The sequence below is a fragment of the Chiloscyllium plagiosum genome, chromosome 2 (assembly GCF_004010195.1).
Source record: "Chiloscyllium plagiosum isolate BGI_BamShark_2017 chromosome 2, ASM401019v2, whole genome shotgun sequence".
NCBI classification, from domain to species: domain Eukaryota; kingdom Metazoa; phylum Chordata; class Chondrichthyes; order Orectolobiformes; family Hemiscylliidae; genus Chiloscyllium; species Chiloscyllium plagiosum.
In genome coordinates, this window is record NC_057711.1 from 28,421,310 (window position 1) to 28,444,367 (window position 23,058).

At 38.8% G+C, this 23,058-nt stretch overlaps 1 protein-coding gene across 7 annotated transcripts in view; it reads left to right on the top strand.

Annotated features, from left to right (window-relative positions):
* Positions 1-23,058, top strand: part of LOC122558001 (microtubule-associated serine/threonine-protein kinase 4-like) — a 485,329-nt gene that overhangs the window by 112,102 nt on the left and 350,169 nt on the right. For all 7 annotated transcript variants that reach the window (XM_043706318.1, XM_043706336.1, XM_043706326.1 and 4 more), the window contains exons 3-4: positions 139-292; positions 2,616-2,740. In XM_043706318.1, coding sequence (XP_043562253.1) covers positions 139-292; positions 2,616-2,740 — 279 coding nt within the window. The remainder of the gene's footprint in view (positions 1-138; positions 293-2,615; positions 2,741-23,058) is intronic.

The window sequence follows — 23,058 nt, forward strand, 5'->3', positions numbered from 1 at the left end:
GCGAGCTTGAGGGGCTGAATTGCCCACTCTTGCTCCCAGGTTTTATGTTCTTATCTTCTAAATGTGAAACTGGAAACTTTTCACTTTTTTATCTGTCTACTGCAAAATTCACCAATGTCTTTTCTTTCTCCCTTTCAGTTTGACCACATCTTGTACCCACCATCCTTTCCATTTCGCAAGTCCAGCAATCCTGATGTTTCTTTTGGTACAGGAAAGGCCTTGAAATATAAGAGACAGCTAAGTGAAGATGCAAAGTACTTGAGAAGAGGCAGTTTGGGAGGAGCTTTGACAGGTAAGTTAAAAAGAAATCCTTTTTAAAATTCAACAGTGCTTTGGAAATACTTGTGTAATTATTTACTTGTTATATGATAAATTTTGGAAAGGGTTTGTGTTTGCTTCTATGGTAATTTTGTTTTATGACTGAGAATACTCCACTGTAAAGGTTTATTTTGAATTGAATGATAATCTTTATCCAGATGTTATTTACCTGATTGTTTATTTTATAGGTGGAATGTTTGCCTACTTTTGTAGAGTTTAATCCACACTTTTTCATTCATCCAGTCGTTTTAATATAATGGAATTTTGTTTGCGTGGATATCTAATACCTCACAAGCGCACATTATTGATACAAATCTTGTTTGTTTCTTAGTCGAGAGTGTGGTGCTGGAAAAGCACAGCGGTCAGGCAGCATCCAAGGAGCAGGAGAATCGACGTTTCGGGCATGAGCCCTTCATCAGGAAGGGCTTATGCCCGAATCATTGATTGTCCTGCTCCTCGGATGCTGCCTGCCTGGCTGTGCTTTTCCAGCACCACACTCCTGTGTCTGATCTCCAGCATCTGCAGTCCTCACTTTCTCCTTGCTTGTTTCTTAGATTAGGACAGGTTGTTTTCCCCTAGGACCAAAGAGCATAATCTCAGAGTAAGGGGTTACCCTTTAAAAGAGTAATGAGGAGGAGGTTCTTCTCAGAGTGTAGTGAATCTATGGAATGTTTTCCTGCAGAGAGCTGTCACCTCTGGGTCATTAACTATATTCAAGGACAGAATTTTAAGTAGTAAGGAAATCAAAGGTAATGGGGTTGAGGTAGGAAAGCAGAGTTGAGGACTGTTGGATCAGCCATGATCTTATTGAATGGTGGAATGGACTTGCTGGGCTGAATGGCCTATTTTTGCTCGTACATATTATCATCATTAGAGTTGAATTGCTGTTCCACTTGCATCTGTTCACAGTGCAAGAAACTAAACAGCTCTATAACTATTCAGATCAAAGAATCCTCACCAAAATATGCAGAGTCCAAACCAGGAAATATAAAGTCAGTAATGTGAAAGAGATTAATATCTAGAGAAAAACAGGTGGGATTAGCAGAGACAAATAAAAGAGACTAACTGAAAATGTTTGAAAAAAAGTAATTCTCTGTCATAACATGACATGTTATGATATAACATGTATTAGCAATTTTTGAGAAGATTTGTAGTTCAGGTCGATAAGTCTGTAAGTAAGCTCGCTGAGCTTGAAGGTTTGTTTTCAGATGTTTCGTCACCATGACTAGGTAACACCATCAGTGAGAGTCTCTGCTGAAGTGCTGGTGGTATGGCCCGCCTCTCTCTCTTTATATTTTCAAGGGAAAGTAGATGGGGTCTAAATTGATGTGTTTATTGAAAAAAGAACCGGAAATGACATGAGGCACCTTAAGGAACCAAGGCCTATAAATAAAGAGGTGGGACATACCACCAGCACTTCACCAGAAACTCTCACTGATGATCTTCCCCAGTATAGTGACGAAAAGTCCAAAAAACAAACCTTCAAGCTCAGCAAGCTAACATACATACATATAACATGTATCTCCAGACGTGTTCTGTTTCAATACAATTGAGGTGGGATGTTAATAGTTCTCATTGCTGGATTTGCATGTTTTGCTCTTGACTTTTCTTTGTAACTTTTCCTTTCACTTGCCTCTCCCATGATCTATTTTCTTTTCCTTCTCTCCTAAAGTGTTGCTGAGCTGCACTTTGACAGAACCACTCTCATTCTGATACCTCCTTCTAATTTGTTAATTGCATGTGTGAACCTACATTGCCATCTGTGTATTCCATGTTTACATGTGCTGGGAAACAGTCTAGGATCACAGGTTAATCCTAGCCCTACCTCACCTGAATACAATGAGGCCACAGTTAAAAATCTCAACACCAGGTTATAGTAACCACCTGATGAAGCAGCAGCGCTTCAAAAGCTAGTGCTTCCAAATGAACTTGTTGGACTATAACCTGGTGTTGTGATTTTTAACTTTGTCCACCCCAGTTCAACACTGGCGTCTCCAAACAATAAGGTCAGTTGATGTCTGCAAGCCTATGAGAAGCCACACTAATTCAGCATGCATCTGGAATAGAGCACTCCAATGGTACTGTGGTACTGCTGAGAACCATATTTTTTGGGTTTCTACTTCTTGTGTAGAAAACTGTTAATTATCTGACTTGTTGAGAAATTCTTATCTGCTGTTATTTAAAGGATGTCAAAACAAATATTCAGATTCAGCTTGAAAAAATGCTGTTCTGCTTTTCAAGAGAAGTGTTTTATTTGCTCAGATTGACCACAGTCAAACCTTCTTTTTAAACTTCAGGAAAATACCTTCTTCCACCCGCTTCCACACAGCTTTCGTGGCAACAGGCATTGGAAACGACAAATCTCATTCGCATGCACAGTCAGACACTGGGTCAGTCAGCTCCTTCTCTCACTGCTAGTTTGGTAAGTGTACCTTCTCTAGCTTTGTGCATATTTGAAAAATGTAATCGAATCATCATCTCTAACGTATTTGTAAAATGTATTAGAATGAATCATGGATAGATTTGCCAAAGTAGTGTAAAATAATAGAGCATTAAAAGCTATTCAATTTATTTATTTTTTTATCTGTTCTGTTCCTTCCCCGGCCACTGCCACCGCTTCCCTATATCACCCCACCCTTCCTCTGATTTATTTTCACCAAAGTGGTGCACGATACCAAAAAGATTCCATTTCTGTGTGTGTTGTGCTCCTCGACCTTCCAGGAAGGGTGTGTTCCTCGACCTTCCAGGAAGGAGAGTTTAACTTGGTACTGTTGGCATCAGTGTGAGCTTACAGCATGTATGTGTTACAGTGGCTGGGACACTGCTTTGCTGTCCACTAGCACAGAGACTGCCAAAGGACAGCTCAGTGTGGAGACTTCAGAATTATAAACATGTATCCTGTGGCTTGAAAAAAAAAAGTCACAACAAGCCAGAGACTTTGACATTACAAGAAACTGATGAATACTGTTGGTTGGTAATACTGAAAGAAATGAATTTCACCAAAGGTGCTGCTTTAAGGAATTGGATCCACATGCTTAAAAATGTGAAAAGAAATGGATAGATCAAAACCTGAAACAAGAGATCAGTATCAATAAAATACTATTTAATTCTGTTCCTTTTGAGTTGTCTTCATTTTAATTGGACCTATTTCATATTCCCTTCTCTTTGCTTTTTAACCTTGAAAATATGAAATGTGAAATGCATTATTGCTATTTTGTCCAACATTTTTCCAACACCTTTAAGTTCCTAAATGTAAATGTTTATAGGGGAGCATTTCTCTTGGGCAGTTTCAGTTCAAGCTTATTAATGAGTCCTCCATCAGATCTGTGCTGATTATTCCCAGGTTAAATAAGCTGCTTAGATTCATATGACCTGAGACTAGCTGGCCTGATCTTGGTCATGTGGTTTCAGAAAATAACTTCAAATTAAAGCACGAAAGTAGAAGAATGGGTTTAAATGAATGCACTGGAGCACAAGGGTCAGAAAGGTCTCGTATGCAGAGAGTAATACATGGAATGGACTCCTGAATAGCAGAAGCTAACTATGAAATAAATTAAGCAACAATTTATGGTGGTGAGGACTATTCTTGGAAAAGGAATCTCTTAATGTGCCTTTGAAAATCTGAAAAGATTCACGATTTAAAACAGGATCACATAGGAATTCATGATGTAGGGGGTAACATAGAATGATAGAATTCTACAGGACAGAAGCAGCCCTTTGACACATCAAGTCTGTACTGCTAAAGCAACTCTAAATCTAAACCTGTCCCATCTTCCAGCTCTAGGCCCATAGCCATGAATGTTATGACATTTCTAAGTGTCATTGAAGTAGTTTTAAAGGCCTCAACTACCCTCCTAGGCAGTATGTTCCAGATTCCCACCGTCCTGTGGCTGAAAAAGCTTTTCTGTAAATCCCCTCTAATCTTCCTGCCTTTTACCTTAACATTATGCCCCTTGTTATTGACCCTTCGACTAAGGGGAGCAGCTGCTTTCTGTCCACTTTGTCCGTGCCCCTCAATGTAACGCACCTCAGTCAGGAGCCCCCCTCAACCTGCTCTGCTCCAAAAAAAAACACCTGAGCTATTCAGCTTCTGTTCACAGCTAAAGTGCTCCATCCCAGGCAACATCCTGGTGAATCTCCTCTGCACCCATTCCAGTGAAGTCATATTCTCCTTATGATGCAGAAACCAGAACTGCACACCGTACTCCGGCCGTCACCTCAACCACATCTTACACAGCTCCAACATAACCTCCAGGTTCTTATAATCTATGCCTGAGTTGATAAAGACAAGTGTCCCATATGCTGCCTTAACTACCTTATTAACCTTTCCTGACCCCTTCCATGATCTGTGAGCAAACGCCCATGACCTTTCTGTTCCTCTGAGCTTCCTCGTGTCCTGACATTCATTGAGTCCTCTCTTGTCAAAACCAAAAACCTACCAACAAGGCAGGATCTAACCATAATTCTTTGACACTCAATGGCATTATTATTGCTGGATTGCCTACTGTACTAAACCTTGGGGGAAACCAAGCATGAGCTAGCTATATAAGTACTGTGGCCACAACAGCAGGTCAGAGGGTAGCAATCCTGCAGTGAGTAGCTCACCCCCTGATTCCTGCCCACCACTGTGAGGCAGGATCATGATGAGGGTGGGCAGACGAGAAGAGAGATTGTAGAAATTAAAAGTTAGTGATTTAGGAAAATGAGCCTACATTCTCTAGATTTTCGAAGAATGAGAAGTGATGTCATTAAGACCAACAGAATAATTAGAGGATTTGACAGGATAGACACAAATACACTGGTTAGAGGATATTCAGCACCAGGGGGGACACTTTCAGAGCAACTGGGAAATTATTTCAGACTGAGATGAAGAATTGTTTTACTCAGAGGCTTATGAATCTTTGTAATTCCCTATGTGTGAGGGCTTGGTCATTGATTGTGTCTAAAGTAGAGATTAGTATTTAGAAAACCATCAATCACATAAAGGATTATGGGACTAGTGTAGGAAAAAGGCAATGAATGGATTATCAGCCGTGAATGGTGGCTTAAGCTTGATAGGCTGAATGGCTTATTTCTGCTCCTATGTTTGTATATGTCCTTTAATACAGCACAGAAATAGGCTCTTTGAACCAAATAGCTCATGCTAGTGTTTGTGATCCTCTCAAATCTCTTCCCACTTTTCACACAAACCCACCATTGTAACCGTGCATTCCTTCTTCCTCTCATGCTACCCTTGTTTCCACTTAACTGAACCTATACTGTTCAGTTCAACTATACAGTGGGCTCCACATTCTGATCTCGCTTTGGGTGAAGAAACTTCTTCTGAATTCCATCTTAGGTTTCTTATTCGCTATCTTACATTAATGACCTTTGATTATGATGTTTGCAACAAAGGAAACATCCTCTGTCTATTCAATCTATTAATGTCTTTTATAATTAAGGCCCCTATTCAGCCACCTCTCAGTCACTCTTTTTAAAGTGTGAAGAGACCAAGCCGGTCTATCCTTTTCTGAAATGTATACTGTTGCATTGCTGGCATCATACATGCAAATCTGCTGCACCTTCAGTACGTCCATATCCTTTTCCTAAAGTGGCAACTAGAAATGCACAAAGTGCTCCGACTGTCATCCAACCAAGGTTTGATGCAGATTTTGCATAAATTCCCTAGTTTTCATCTCTGCCCCGCTGTGTCGAACTGGATAACGTTTCCGAGATAGGCAAAGACACGGTAGAATTTAAGGAAAGGATGGAAATTTTAAAACTAGGTGTGTTAATTTACTGGAAGCCAGTGTAGGCTAGTGAGCACAAGGATGATGGGCGTAAAGAATTTGGGTTAGGACATGGAAGAGCAGAGTTTTTCCCTCTTGCTTCGGTTAGTTCAGAAATTTAATTGATCTGGCTGAAGTAAGTTGAGGAAATGTAATTACAGGACTGTATGAGGATTACAAAGTGGTAATGTTTTCTCAACCATTATAAGTGTTGGATATCATTTTTAGTTCCCCTGGGAAGAAATCAAGTAATCGATCCAGGTGTTGTTCTTGTGAAACTTGGTTCCTAACAGTATTGATTTGTTGTTCAAAGTTCTGTTCCAAGGCATGAAGGTACAAAAGACCGGTTCAATAATTTTTGAGGCAGTGTATCCAGTCATTGCTACCATCTTTTATCATGATCAGAACTCACAACACCAGGTTACAGTTCAACAGGTTTATTTGAAATTGCATATTTTTGGAGTGCCGCTCCCTCATCAGGTAAAGTTGATTCGATCAGATGAAGAAGCAGCACTCCTAAAGCTTGAGATTTCAAATAAACCTGTTGGTGTCATGTGACTTCTCACCTTGTCCACACAGTCCAACACTGGCATCCCCACATCTTTTATCATATGATTGGTTGCCACACTGAGTTTGGGTTCAGGACAATGTTCGAGGAAAAGGCAAACTCAAGTTCTCTCTTCAGGTTTAGACTGCAAAGCAAAACTGTTTATTTTACACTGATACTACATGTAGCTGTACATGGAAATCATTGATGTACCAGGCTCTGATTTACATTCATTCTTGGTGCTCTGAGTTACGTAAGATAACGATCGTCTTATCTTGTATTCTTATAATTTTGCATGCTATTATGAAATCACCCCTCAATCTGCTTGATAAACAGTTCCAATGTCTTCAATCTAACTATGTAATTGAAACTCTGCATTCCTGGAATAGATCTTTTGCTCCTTCTCTTTGTCTACACATCTTTCTGAAAGCGTGATACCCAGAATTGGCAATTAATTTGGCTGAGGCCAACTGAATGTTCTATGATTGTTTAACTTAAGTTCCATGCTGTTATATCAATGTCCTTGTTAATAAAACCTGTTGGATACAGTAATCTTTATTAACCATGCTCTCAACTTGCAGATCAATGATTTATCTATGTACACATCAATTTATTTATTTATTTCCAGTTTTTTTTTTGTCCAACTTTCAAGTTCCCTGTCAGTTGGATTTAGGAACACAAGTAAGCAATTCAGCTCCCTTGAGCCTGCCCTGCCATTTGATAAGATTACGGCTGATCTTGCTGCTGCCATAACTCTTTTCGCATTCCTTGGCTCCCTTTACTATCAAAAATGAAACTGTCTCAGCCTTGAATAGATTCCATGATCCAGCCTCCGTACATAGTAGGTAATAGAATTCCACAAACTAACGATGCCTAAGTCACTCTACTCTTTCATGTTCTTTAGAATTATGCCTTTTTTTGGACTCTGTCTCTGTCGCTGCATTCTTGTGATCAAAATAAATCACTTTACACTATGTTAAGTTTCATCCAGCACTTGTTCACCTATTCCACCAATTTGTCTTTGTCCTTTCCTGAAGTCCTACACTATCCTCATGATTTGGAGATGCTGGTGTTGGACTGGGGTGTACAATGTTAAAAGTCACACAACACCAGGTTATAGTCCAACAGGTTTAATTGGAAGCACACTAGCTTTCGGAGCGACGCTCCTTCATCAGGTGATTGTCTGTGTGCTTCCAATTAAACCTGTTGGACTATAACCTGGTGCTGTGTGATTTTTAACTTTGTACACTATCCTCCTTACTGTTCATGGTGCTTCCAAATTCTGTATCATTGACAAATTCTGAAATTATTGCCTGTACACTAGTCATTATTAAAAACTGATAGAGCAATAGTCCTATAATGACCACTGGAGAACTCTAACACAAAGCTTTCTCGATTCCAAAAAGCATTCATTTATCACTGCTCTGTTTCCTATTGCTCAGTTAATCTTTTTTCCATATTGTAATATCCCTCTTATTCCAAAAGCTAAATGAATGGCAGGCGGCTTTTCCTCGGTGGTTGTTGTGGGGAGGGGGTAGACTTCAAGACTAGAGGGCATATTTTTCAGGTGAGAGGAGTGGAGGGTGGAGTGGATCTTTCAGCATCTCCCCCCTCCCCACATTCCTGATGAAGGGCTTATGTCTGAAACATCAATTCTCCTGCTCCTCTGCTGCCTGACCCGCTGTGCTTTTCCAGCGCTGCACTTTTTGACTCCAGTATCCTGGAGTCTATCACTTGATCCTAGTTGTACCAAAGAGGCTGTTTCATGCTGTATGGCTCTATAACTTTTTTTTTGTCCACCATACTATTGTGCAGTACTGTCTCAAAGCCTTTTGGAAATCTACACACACCACATCATCAGTGTTGTCCTCTTCAACCTCCTCTGTTACCTCATCCCAAAACTCCAGTAAATAATCATTTAGTCTTACAGAAATTGAGTATTGCTGGAAACAGACAGACACTTTTTGTCCAAGCTTTTTGCCTTGCATTCCTTATGACAAACCATGGGAATACCAGTTCAAGGAGAAAACCAATCTTGAAACTACATGGAAGTGCTGATTGGTTGGCAAGTAAACTGTCATCTGTACAGACTTTAATCTAAACAATGCACCAGTTAATGCTGATTGATAATTAATTGCCAGATTTTTTTTAAATGGTTTAAACCAGGCAGGTTGGCTTTGACCCTGAGAAACTGGTTTTCTCCTTCAATTTCCCTTGAGTTGTCTTGATTGGGGGAAAATAAACAGTTTCATCGAATTTGTTTCTTTCCAGAAATACTAAAGTTCAATAAGCTAATTAAAACATGCTTAATGAGTATTCGTAAACAAAAAGTGTAATTTCCAATTGGGTCAGTTGGAAATATGGGGAGTAAAACATTTTTGACTAACATTGTAGTGAACATACAAATTAGGAACAAGAGAAGGCCATTTTGCCTCTTGAGCCTACTTCACAATTTGTTAGGAGTATATGTATAGAATAAACTCAAAGCGTGACTATCACACTAACAAATTTATTCCCTAGCTTCAATTGTATGTCATATATACATAGACTATGATACGTTTAAAGTGATTGCACCTCCTGGAGATGTGAGACAAGTTTAGCTGGTTTTGTAACAATAGAATTTCAACATTTCAAAAATAATTTTCTTCACCCTCCCTTTTCTTGTCTCCTCCCAGCCTTCCTCCATTCTGTCTTCTTTACATAAATATAGATAATATTGTGATATTACTTTTGACCATTTTTGAACAACGTATTCAAATTTCATTGATAGTGTCCTGAGTTCATTTTTAACTCCATAATTAGTATTTAATATTTGTTGAAGGTTTTTGTGCCTTTATGAAGGAATTAAACATCATTTAACAGCTATTAAGGCATTGTACCCAAATCTCTGCTTTCACTAACCAAAATGTTGACAGTTACTGCACCATTGAAAGGAAGGCAGTCTCCCACACTATACTCTCATACGCTTTAAAGCAACTTACAGGTCAAAGAGAAGGCTGCCCTGCCTGCTGCTTAAAATAAAAAAATGCTGGAAGTACTCAATATACCTGGCAGCATCTATGGAGAGAAACACAAGTTAATGTTTTGGATTGAATATGATTCTTCTGAAGAGTGAAGGATCTATAGAATCAATCATATTCAATATGAAATGTTAACCCAATTTCTCTCTCCGCAGCTGATGCCAGACCTGTTGAGGATTTCCAGCACTTTGCTTTTATTTCATATTCCCAGCAACCCTAATACTTTGCTTTTATTTGCTTGCTGGTTTTGTCCGATGCTTGTTTTGAGAATCCTGAGAACAATAGGCTACTAAACATCCTGACTAAGTGTGGGTATCTCTCCAAATCATGCCAAGAATCTGAACTATTTCATGTCTGCGCAGAGATATTTCACTGAGTTTGAACTGGACAATAGAAAGCTTGAGCTGACAGTCAGTGCAGAGAGATTGAGTAGGAATTGCAAAGCTGTATTCTTGAAGATATTTTTGTGTGATCATTTGTTCTATCATTTGTCTTTAATAGTGTACAAGTGGTGATTTGTTTTAGCTTTGGCTTCATTGTATACATCAGCTAGTATTAAAAGTTCAACTTGAAATCCCTTATGCCATCCCACTTTATTTGAGAATGAGTCGTTAAAACATTTTGATGCAACAAGCATTTATCACTTTTCTTTAATAAACCATGAGAAGTTAATGATGAGCTGCCTTTCTGTAGGTAAACTATAGTATACAACATAGAAATGTGACTGCAGGAGTAGGCCATTCAATCCACTGTAATAGATTTCACTATTTTCTCTGCTAGTGTAGGGTACAGGCTAAAACGGTCCATATCCAAATACAAAAAGAACTGGGCAACATTCAGGTTTCAGCTGATAAGTGGAAAGTAACAACTGCGTCACCCAAATGTTGGGCAATGACCATCCCCAACAAAACAGAATCTAATCACTGTTCCTTGACATTCAATGGCATTATCCTTGAATATCCTGGTGATTACCATTGATGCAAAACTGAAATGGACTAGCCATATAAAAACAATGGCTGCAAGCGAAGGTCAGAGGTTAGAAATCCTGTAGGGAATAATATACCACCTGACTCCCCAAAATCTATCAGTAATCCATAAGAAACAAGCCTGGATATTTTTATATTCATTCATATGATGAGGGTGTCTCTGGCTAGACCAGCATTTATTGTCCATCTCTAATTGCCCAGAAGGATGTTGAGAGTCAATGACCCATTGCTGTGGGTCTGATGTCACATGGAGGCCAGACCAGGTGAGGATGGCAGTTTCCTTCTGTAAAGGGCATTAGTGAACTGGATGGGTTTTCCCTGACAATCAGCAATTGATTCATAGAATGATATAGATATAGGATCCATATGGTGTGGAAACAGGCCCTTCGGCCCAACGAATCCACACCGACACTCTGAAGAGTAAACCACCCACACCCATTCCCCTATATCTGATATTTACCCCTATATCTGATATTTACCCCTGACTAATACACCTAACCGACACATCCCTGAACACAATGGGCAATTTAGCATGGCCAATTCACCTAACCTGCATGTCTTTTGGATTGTGGGAGGAAAGTGGAGCACCCGGAGGAAACCCACACAGACACAGGGAGAATGTGCAAACTCCAGACAGACGATTGCCCGAGTTGGGAATCAAACCCGGGTCCCTGGCGCTGTGAGGCAGCAGTGCTAACCATTGAGCCACCGTGGTCATTAGATTTTAAATTCAAGCTTTTTTAAAAAATTCAAATTCCACCATCTGCCGTGGTGGGATTCAAACCCAGGTCCCTAGAATATTGTCTGGATTAGTAGTCCAGTGATAATACCACTAAGTCATTTCCTCCATGTGGTGGAATACTCCCCAAGTTAGACCAGTTGGCTTAACTGTGGGGAAATTTCTTGCAACAATTATTCAGGACAGAATGAATAATCACATGAAAAAAGGTGGGTTGATTTGGAAGAGTCAGCTTGAATTTCTAAAGGGAGAATAATATTTCTCTGACTTACTGGAATTTTTGATAAGATAACCGAAAGGGTCAATCAAGTTAACACTTGATGTGGTATACATGGATTTCCAAAGTCTTTTGATACAGTGCCTCCAATAGTTTGAGGACATTTTATAGCTTGTGGTTTAGAAGGGGCGTTAGCTACATAGATGCAAAATTGGCTGAATGATAGAAGATAGAGAGTGACAGACGATGGATTTTTTTTTTGGACTGGAGGGAGGTTTGAAGAGATGTTGCCCAGGGATTGGTATTGGGACCTTTGCTTTTCTGGATATATATCGATAATCTAGAGGGCAGTTTCCAAGTTTGTAGATGACAGTAAACTTGGAAGAATTGCAAAGTGGGAGGATGACAGTGTGGAACTCTAAAAGCATTGACAGGTTCCTGGAGTGGTTGAGAGTGTGGTGCTGGAAAAGCATGGCAGGTCAGGCAGTATCTGAGGAGCAGGAGAATCAAAGTTTTGGGCATAAGCCCTTCAACAGGAATGGACTGTTGATCCTCCTGCTCCTTGGATGCTGCCTGACCTGCTATGCTTTTCTCGCACCACACACTCAACTCTGATGTCCAGCATCTGCAGTCCTCACTTTCTCCTCTTGGAATGGTTGGATCATTTCGGTGGAAAGAACATTGAAAGACAATATAAATCGGAGATATAATAGGTACAACTCTAACAGGGTGCACAGGAGCAGAGGTACATAGATGTATGTGTGAAGAGTTCATTGTGGTTGGCTGGACAGGTGGAGAGTGCACTAATAAAATGGACAGTGTTATCAGCCTTATTATTAGGGCCATAGTGTGCAAGAGCAATGAGGCGATGCTGAACTAGTACAAGACGCTGGTTAGATCTCATTTGGAGTTTTATTTTTGTGTAGTTTTGGGTGCCACAGTATAGGAAGTCAGAAGTCACATGACACTAGGCTTTACAGCTTCACCCAATGAAGGAGCAGCACTTCACAAGCTTGTGATTTCAAATAAACTTGTACTTTAACCTGGTGTCATGTGACTTTTGACTTTGTCCACCCCAGTCCAACACTGATACCAGGGCCGAAATTATAGGAAGGATTTGGATGTATTGTAGAGAGTGCAGAAGCAGTTTATATGAATGGTTTGATAAATGAGAAAATGAGGATTATCCAACAAAAAGAAGACAGAGTTGTAATAAGGGGGACAATTTCAGAATGGCGACCTGTATCTGGTGGTGATCACAGGAGTCAGTGCTGGGGTCACAGTTATTTACTGTAAATGATTTGGATGAACAAAATGAATGTACTGTAGCCAAGTTTGTGGATGGCATAAAGGCAATGGAATGTAAGGCATGAGGGTAACACACCAAGTCTGCAGAGGGATCTGGATGCATTTTGCGAGTGGGCAAAAACTTGGCAGATGCAATGTAATGTTGGGAAGTCTGAGGTTAAGCAGTTTTAGCAGGAAGAATAGATCAGTTGAATTCTAGTTAAATGGAGAAAGATATAGAAAGAAACAGCACAGAGGATTTGGGATCCTTGTGCATAAATCTGAAAGAACTGGCATGCAAGTTCAGCAGGTAATCAGGAAAGCAAATGGAATGTTGGCCTTTACTTCAAAGGGAATGGAGCAAAAAAAAGGGAAGTCTGTTGAAACGAAACAAGGCACTAATTTGACCAAAGCTAGAATACTGTGAACAGTTTTGGTCCCATTACTTAAGTAGAGATACACTGGCATTGGAGGCTACCCAAAGAAGGTCCACTAAGTTAATACTGAGTATGGAGGGACTTTCTAATGAGAAGAGATTGAGTAGGGTGTGGATAATGGAGGGGCAATATTATTCAAATATACAAGACTGTTGGAAGACTTGATTGGCTAATTGTTTCCCTTTGTGGCAGTGTCTAAAACTAAACGTCATGATCTTAGAATTGGCTGGGTCATCCAACATAATCAAGCCTAAATTAGACAGATTTTTAATCAGCATGGTAATTAGGGAATATCGGAAAGAGGCAGAAGAGTGGCATTGAGGATGATTAGATCAGTCATGATCTCATTGAATAGTTAAGCAGACTTAATGGGCTGAATTACCTACTTCTGTTACACCTATTGGCTTTAGAGAGAAGACTGCTAACCTGTCCCATTGCAATTCTCTAAACAAGTCATTTTGCATATGCTGGCAGTGCGATAAACTGCCTAACTCTTTAACCATTGACTGAAGATTCCTCACTGACATACAGAGCCCAAACCAGTAAGCATAAAGCCAGAAATGTGTCTGACACATTTCCTGCTCTTGCAGCCCCATGAAATCCCCCCACCCCCAAACTTTTGCGAAGTCAGATAGGGCAGAATCTTTTACTCTGATTGGGGGTGAGTTCAAGTGGTATTTAAAAGGCAGGATTTTGTCTGTCTTTAATTCTTGCCTCCATCAAACTAACGTTGTGTGCAGGAAGGTCCATTATTGATATTTCTGACTCATCCCTAATTAAGGATTACTTTAAAGTCCTCATCCTGCTGCCTCTGGGATTAATCTATCTGCAAGTTGTCCTGTTGCCATGTAGCATGCATATTAAATGGTGCAGGATCCTTTGTCACTTTGGTGGGTGAGGTGCATGCTTGATCAACAGAGGGATGGACTTCATGAAAGCGAGGTGCTGCCTTGTCAGAATGACACCCCTACCCTCATCCCTGTGTTCCCCCTCCTCCTATAAACCACCCCTACCACCACTTCCATCAACATTGGTCACCTGTGGCTTGGGTCCTCTGTAACTCTGAGACTGTGAGCATGTTCAAATTGCAGGAGACATGGTCTCCTCTGTGCTGTTGTAGAGTGCCAGAGCTGTAGGTCTTTGACTGGCCAGGTCTTTCAGTGGGTAGGACGGCCACCTTTGGGTCTTAATTCCATAGAAAGGCCCACCATTGGTCTCACCACTACCTAATTGCCTTGTACAGTACTTTGGTGGGCCTTCCTGCATTTGAGGTGCCATGGGTTTCTCCAGCTGGCAGGCAGGACTCTCAAATGCCAGGACAAGATTCTGCCCATAGTTTTGGAAGAACTTTATTTTAGCAGATCTAGCTTTATTTATATTTGTTAGATTTTCAATAGAACTTTAAGTTTTGATGATCTTTTCACAAAGAGAATATGTACAAAGAGACAATTTATGCAAAGCTAATGTGCATATTTCTTTTACATGACCTGTGGAATAATTCACTTGAATGTGTGGAACTTCATTTATTAAAGGGTTACTTTAGGAGCTGGAACATAACTCCCAAAGAAAACGGAACGTGGAGAATGTGATTAAAAGGTTTTAATCTTTAATCATGCTGTTCTGAATGGCTGCCTTAGCTATCCAGGAGATGGAGCCATTATATGCAATCAGCAATTTTGAATCTGAAAACAAATAATATTTTAAAATTGTGGCAAAACGAATTAAAATTGACAATTGAAAAGAAATATGTTTTGAAGAAAAATGGTATTGTCTGCACAGTTAGAAACCTGTTCATTGAATCGTGAATTGAAGTGAGCAGCTTATAAATCATTTTTTTTTGTGCTCAAATTCGTATCTCTAAACCAGTCAGTGTTTGAGATGTAAAGATTTTGTAGCTTAGAATTATTAAAGGCCTCTAATGGAATGAGTTACCAGATAGAGGATTGTGAATACCTAGTAAAATTAACTGTGATATGGCAGATCATGTATTGAACCTTGAGAGAATTCCCTTGTGCAAATGTGTGGGATGAAAAATGAGTTTTCACAATGCTAAGTGCTTCTCTACTAAGCTTGAAATCAAGACTCTATTTCTTTGCTAATGCTGGAGAAATGGGGTGTATATATAATGGAAAGCTATTGGTGAAATATTCAGGTATGCTTCAAATATAAAATGTTCTGTGTTGAAATCATTTACACCATCTTTAAGGAATTGCACTTAAAATTTGCACATTGGGAGTGAAAAATCCTAGTAATTGCTTCGTCAACTTAACCTCTTCAACGTGACCTATGTAAAGAATGTAGAAATCATATCATATAAAGTAGCTACATCCTTTGCGTTCCTCTGATGACCCACTTGGCTGTGATTCTCCATAGATTGTATTGAGGTAGGGACTAGAGTGCTACTGAAGTTTGATTTAGCAGTATATTACAAAAAGTACTTAAGCTAACTCTGGTCACTGGAAACTAATATGAGAGTGCTTACTTAAATTATTAATTCCTCTACTGTTTCCTTTCTGTATCCTTATAAAAGCCTCATATGATTGCTCATTCAATAGGGATTAAAGGAAAGATGTGTTCAAGGATGGAGCACAGGTTTATTATGCTGTGGCTAGAAAATATGTTGTATTTTTCCAGTGTGTTTGGTTAACAGTACTTCATATTTAAAATACTCTTAAACTTTTCAGATATAGAGTTTTCTTGAATATCATGTGTGGCTTATTTCAGAAAATTCAACCACTATACCAGGACGAATGATTTTTTAAAAAATACAACTAATATTTTTGCTGATTTGGAGTGAACTAAATATGACCAGTATGACTAGTAATTTTGTAATCTTTTCCTCAAAACAATGTAAAATTTTAATTGACACAAGATGTGACAGTGAAATACTTAGTGTCTGAACACCAGAGTAAATTGCCATAATTAATCTGACTACTTCACAATTAGCTTCGAGAGAAAAAGTGGTATGATAATGCTGGCTGACTTCAATTACACTCAACATGCCAAAACAGTGATTATAACTCTGCTTGTTTTTAATCAATACAATACAATGCAATATAAACCAGCACTGGAACAGGCCCTTTGGCCCACCGAGCCTGCACTGATTCTTAGTCTTTATTAAGATCTGCGTATTGCCCGTATGCAATAGTTTATATCTCTCTGTTCACCTCCCATTCATGTATCAATCAAGATATGCATTAAACATGAATCCTAGAAATACTATAGAAATGTTAACTGCCTACCAGTGTTGTATGTGCACAGATCATTGAAGGTGGCAGGACAGGTGGAGCGAGCAGTTAATAAATCGTACAGTGTACTCCCCTTTATCGATAAGGGCATTGAGTACAAGAGCAAGAAGATGATGTTGAACTTGCACTAGTCACTTGTTATACCTCCCCTGGAGTATTGTATGTAGTCATGAATGTACATTATAGGAAAGATGGGAATGAATTGTAGAAAGTGCAGAAGTGATTTTACTAGAATGGTTCTGAAATGCAAAACTTCAGTTATAAGGATAAACTGAAGAGGGAAGAAGGCTGAAAGGAGACGAGATGGAGAGTTTCAAAACAATGAGTGGGCTGATACAGTAGGTAAGGATAGGATATTTCTGTTTGTAAAACAGAAAAAATATAGAGTGGGCATTGACTTAAAATGATGTGCAGCAAAGTGAGGGTAATATAAGAAAAACCTCTTCCACATTGCGAGTAGTTGTGAGTATAGAATGCGCTGCTTGGAAATGTGGTGGATGCAGATTCAATTGCATTAGATGGTTATATGAATAGGAATGATGTGCCGCAACATGGGATAAAAGCACGAATTTGGCATAAGATTGTAGAAAGGCCTCCTTCTGCAAGAAGTTCTTCTTGGCCCACTACACTACACCTTCTACTTACACCTGACAGCAAAGTCACAGCAATGTGTCAATTAGGTGCAGTTATAGGTGTAGTTGAGGTACAGTAGTTCTGGTGAACCTTGACCTGTATGTTTATCGGAGGAGTCTGGATTCGGGTGCCTTTGGTCACCACTTCAAAATGTAAGTTAAAATTTGATACAATGTGGGACCCTGAGGGGTTATTGAAGTGTGAATCAGCAAGTTGATTCTAACTACCTACCTACTTTTATTCTATCTGCTTGAACAAATAGTCTTTAATTCATCCTTGCTTATATGATCTGTGCTATGTGTTAAATGTCTAATTTTCAATTACTATAAAGCAATTAATATTTTCTGAAAGTTTTCTGTTGTCCGTTCTGTGATAACTGGGGAAATTGTTTTTTAGTGAAATGTATTGAACTGGTTCCTATATTAGGAGAAAGATTCCAGTGATGCCAATTTTTTGCATGTTCCTTCAAGGTTCCAATGCTCAGAAATGATAATTATGGAAATTAATTTATTCAAAGACATTTAATGCAATTTGCAATAAATATGTTCATAATTTGATAGAGCATTAGTGAAGCAATTGGTATTATTTGGCATGCCCTTTTATAAATAAGCACCTAGGTGGCCTTAGCCTGTGTTTATTTCCATCTTAAAATATAATCATATAAAGGAATGTATTCTCTTGACCTACTGTTACTTCTGTTGTGATGCCCACATCACTTGTATACAATTGTGAATCTTCACTGATGTTTATTTCCATCAAATTGACGTCACTGGGATACATTTACCAGAAACCACAGAATAGTTGCATTGGAATTTGTATAGCTGTTGTAAAATTATAGCCAACAGATCTGTAGAAATCTACTTTGAGGAACTTCTTTCTCCTATTCTCTCTATTTCCTTATGGGCGTTCTCACCTTGTTCACAATGGAATTTTGAAATATCTCCATTTATTGATATTTTGTTGATTTTAATCTCCAGTAATTCTGTCAAGCATTATTCTGTGTTTCGCAGACTCAAATTTATCTTGCTGTTAATATTCCTATGTAAATGTATTCCTTTACATTTTTACTGTGTTGAATCAGCTTTGTCGATATTAAATGTGTAAAGAAAATGTCTTGGTTTTATTCAAGGGCAAAATATTGCACAACCTACCAGACAGCCTAACTTCATTTTTTAAGGTGTTTTACCATCTTTTTTTTTTCAGTGATCATTGAGTTTTAAAGTGTTCTCTTTTGGTGTTGTATCACCAATTCTCTTGCTAGTTTCTGCAACGTGTCATGATTTGAGTTCCTTTGTTTTCTGGAAATATCATGTGCTGCTTCTTGAACCCCTCCTGATCTCTTGCATTTGTTGAAGGAATCTGTTCCACCTCGAGCTCATTAGGTTCAGGCATATCTGTGATCTTTCAGTTCAATTATGTCAGCAGCTGTAATGCTGCTAACATGAGGAATGTCTTTCTGTACATCCAGATGACCTTTGTTCTTTGCTTGCTTTATTGCTTGGAGGAAAGAATAGCTGAACAGTTGTTCTGGTTTGCTTTAGGATTACAGCACTTTCATATGCAGCCTGCTGTGGTTTATGGTAATAGTGCTTTGATCTCTTCCCTCCTCTTTGTTACCTGTCAGCTCTCTGAATATTCTCTCTTTTCACAATACCTATTCCAGATGAAAAAAAGTAATGTGTCTGCAGAATGAAAAAAACAACAAACTTTCTATGAATGCATGTCATGAAACTGAGATGAATGGTTGTTCATAATAATGAAGGTAGCTTTAAATATTCCAAAACCATATTGACAATTGCTGATTTCATGTATATTTGGTCATTATTAAGATGGCATGCTATTGGCTGATACTCACAATCTTAATCATATGTATTGGTTATGCTTCATCAAACTATAATTACTCTTAATCAACTTTCATTGTTAATATAGTACTTTAAAAGTTAAATTTTTCTACATGCTGTTTTGAAATTGATCTCTCCCAGCTCCTGTACCACTCTGTACTAAGTAAATTAGTTTGACTTAATGGTTTGCATAGCCGCATGTGTGGATGCATAACTTACTTATCAGGAGCATATCACACAATTTGAATTAATTTCAGAAACAGCCATTGTTGAGGATTTTACAGAAGAGGAATATAGAAGTAGCTTACTCATCCAACAAATATGTGCTCGAGTTGCTCATCCACAAAAACAGTAGACCTCATCCCTCGTAGAGCAGTTATTGCAAAAACTCTCATATCATCCATTCCTGCAATCACTTAACTAATATGTTAATGTTAAAAATCTCACAACACCAGGTTATAGTCCAACAGGTTTAATTGGAAGCACTAGCTTTCGGAGCGACGCTCCTTCATCAGGTGATTCCTTGATTACCTGATGAAGGAGCGTCGCTCCGAAAGCTAGTGCTTCCAATTAAACCTATTGGACTATAACCTGGTGTTGTGTGATTTTTAACTTTGTACACCCCAGTCCAACACCGGCATCTCCGAATCGTGTTAATGTTTGACATCGTTCCAGTTTCAATTTTCTTCTCAAAAGGTTTCTCCAGCTCTCCGAAATCTCTTGTGTTTAATTTTGTATCTGAGTCCCCCAGCTTTTGTATCTTTTAATCAGTGGAAGTGGTCTTTATCTGTCTATTCCATGCCTTTGGGTTTTGTGCACTGTTAATTTATAAAAGGTCACATGTAACCAATCATTGCACTCTGACATTATGAAAGATGGTCAAAGCATGCACAAAGTGAAGTGTATTCGATGTCTTATTAGATTATGTTAAAGGTATATGACAACTTAATTTACCTCTTGTTTTTATATTGAGCTATCTACTCAGAATATTTCGTACTGGCCACTTCTGACATGTCCTATTCGATTATTTGGGTTAAATATCAAAATTGTAAATGAAAAGATGACTGTTAGTTCTGGCACTTTAAAATGGTAGATTTTGAATAATAATTGAGAAATGAATATGCAGCGAGTGCGATGCAGTTTATAAAGTTACAGTATATTCTGCTTAAGCTGTGACTCCACAGTGACCTTTCCATCTCAAAGGGTTTTTAAGTACCATGTATCCTGAGAGTTTGATTGGGAACAGTGTGCCAATTATTTTTTAAAAATCTTTTGATGCTTTAATCTGTCAAGCAATAGTGATCTAAAGAAAAGTGATTTCTTTTGTGGGTGTACTTTCTTATTGATGATTGGAAAGTAGATTGAGTAGTTGTAATTTGGTGTATGCATGACCACTATTTTGAAATCAGGACTATAACTGTTTTTGGAATGTAATATCTTTGTACATTGATTTGATGAAAGTTGGTGGTGCACCAGTTTAATGTTATGTAACAGTTGTGGCGTTAAAAGAAATATATAGATTGAAAATAACTATAACTGCCTCTGATGTTGTATAATATCGTGGCATTACTATTATGGCATGTACACATGGAATATTTTTTAATGCCCATGCATTGCACAAGTCATTCTTGCATTCTGGATTAACATATTAAATTATGAGTTCAGGTATTTGGAGTTGCGTTGTGCCCAAGGTTTATTTTATTATGCATACATCGATAATGAAAATATTTCTTACCAATTCATTAAGTTATTTTCATTTTGTACTACAAAGGAATTTCAACAATAAAAGGGGTGTGACTGGATTTAAAAGTTTTTTTTTTAAACAATTTAAATGTGATTTAATTTTACTTTAAATTCAAACCACCATTTTGTTCTGCCAAAACTTCCCAAATATAAGCCTGAAATAAGTTACTAATTGGATTATTTTGCTCAGTCATGCAATCTGTCTGGTACCATAGTGCCTGACAACTACAGCTGTGTTTGAAAGCACTAGCTTTCAGAGCGCTGCTGCATCAGATGGTTGTCATCAACTACCTGATGAAGGAGCAGCACTCTGAAAGCAAGTGCTTCCAATTAAACCAGTTGGACCATAACCTGGTGTTGTGTTATTTTTATCTTTGTACACCCGAGTCCAACACTGGCATCTGCAAATTATAATAATGGTAGCCTTCTCAGCTTTGCACAATTTGCCATGGTGAAATTGAACTTATAGCCTCTCACTTCTTTGCTTAGTGTCATAAACGCTTGGCCATCATACTGTGTAGTCCTTTACTGGAATTGTTAGCCGTATTCCAATTTTCCTGCTCTTTGTCCATTTGTTCTTCTGCACCTCCTTTACAAATACAATATTCAGTTCCACTTAAAATTATGCCATTGTTTCTTTCTCAATAATCATTTATGGTAAAGTGTTTAAGTGTCTCAATGTTCCAACAGGCTTCTATATTTAGTGGGGAAGAGGGTGTGTTGCTGTTGGTGGCTGATAGGAAGACCTTCTTAACTTTTGCTTCTTTTGGTAATCCTGAATCTGTGCCCCTTTGGCCTAAACTTTCTACAAGTGGAAATACTTTGTCACTGTTAGGTTTTCCAAGCAGTGCTTTTTAAATTTGAAAATCTTTCTTCATTAGTCATTAGGGGAGGAAATAGCGTAGTGGTATTATCACTGGACAGTTAATCCAGAGACCCAGATGATGTTCTGGGGACCTGGGTTCAAATCCCATCATGGCAGATAGTGATTTCAATAAATATCTGGAATTAAGAGTTTAATGATGACAGTGAATCCATTGTTGATTGTTGGGAAAAACCTATCTGGCTCACTAATGTCCTTTAGGGAAGGAAATGGCGATCCTTACCTGGTCTGGCCTACATGTGACTCCAGACCCAGAGCAATATGGTTGACTCTTAACTGCCTTTTGGGCAATTTGGGATGGGCACTAAATGCTGGCCTAGCCAGTGATGCCCTCATCCCGTGAATGAATTGAAAGATAAAATTATTTATTGTTACACGGGCAAAATTCTGTATACAGGAGATCCAAAATAAAAACTATAATGTGCTAGATAAACCCAGCAAGTCTGACACCCCCTGTAGAGAGAAAAATAGAGTTAATGCTTCAAGTCCAGTATGACGCTTCTTCTGCAAGTTAAGGTTCTAAATTGGAGTTAGACCAATTTTGATGGCATTAGTTGAGAAGTTTAAAAATTTGATTTGGGAAGACGGTTTGCGGGAATGGGGATAGTTTGGAAGCAGGAGGCATTTAAAATGAGACAACGAGAGTTTAGAGACATTATGTTCCTGGTTAGTATGACGGGCAAGGCTGAAAGGTACAGGGAATGCTCAATGACGAACAAAATTGGGGCTCTGGTCAAGAGAAAGGAGAAGTCTTGTATTAGATAATGACAGCAGGGATTGAGTGATCCCTTCAGTATTAGGGCAGTAGGAGTATACTCGAGAAAATCAGAAAGGGGATTAGATTAGATTACAGATTAGTTTAGATTACATTACAGTGTGGAAACAGGCCCTTTGACCCAACAAGTCCACACCGACGCGCAACCCACCCATACCCCTACATTTACCCCTTACCTAACACTACGGGCAATTTAGCATGGCCAATTCACCTGACCTGCACATCTTTGGACTGTGGGAGGAAACCGGAGTACCCGGAGGAAACCCACGCAGACACTGGGAGAACGTGCAAACTCCACACAGTCAGTCGCCTGAGGCGGGAGTTGAACCTGGGTCTCTGGCACTGTGAGGCAGCAGTGCTAACCACTGTGCCACCCACGGTGGATATGACATAGCTTTGTTAAATAGAGTTAAGGAGAATCGAAAGACATTCTATATGACTCGAAGTACATTAAGGGCAAAAGAGTAACTAGGGAGAGAATAGGGCCCCTTAAAGATCAATGTAGCTACCAGTGTGTGGAACCATAGGAAATGGGTGAGATGCTAAACAAAATTTTTGTCAATATTTATTTTGGAGAAGGACATGGAAGCTAGGATACCTCGGGAAATAAATAATG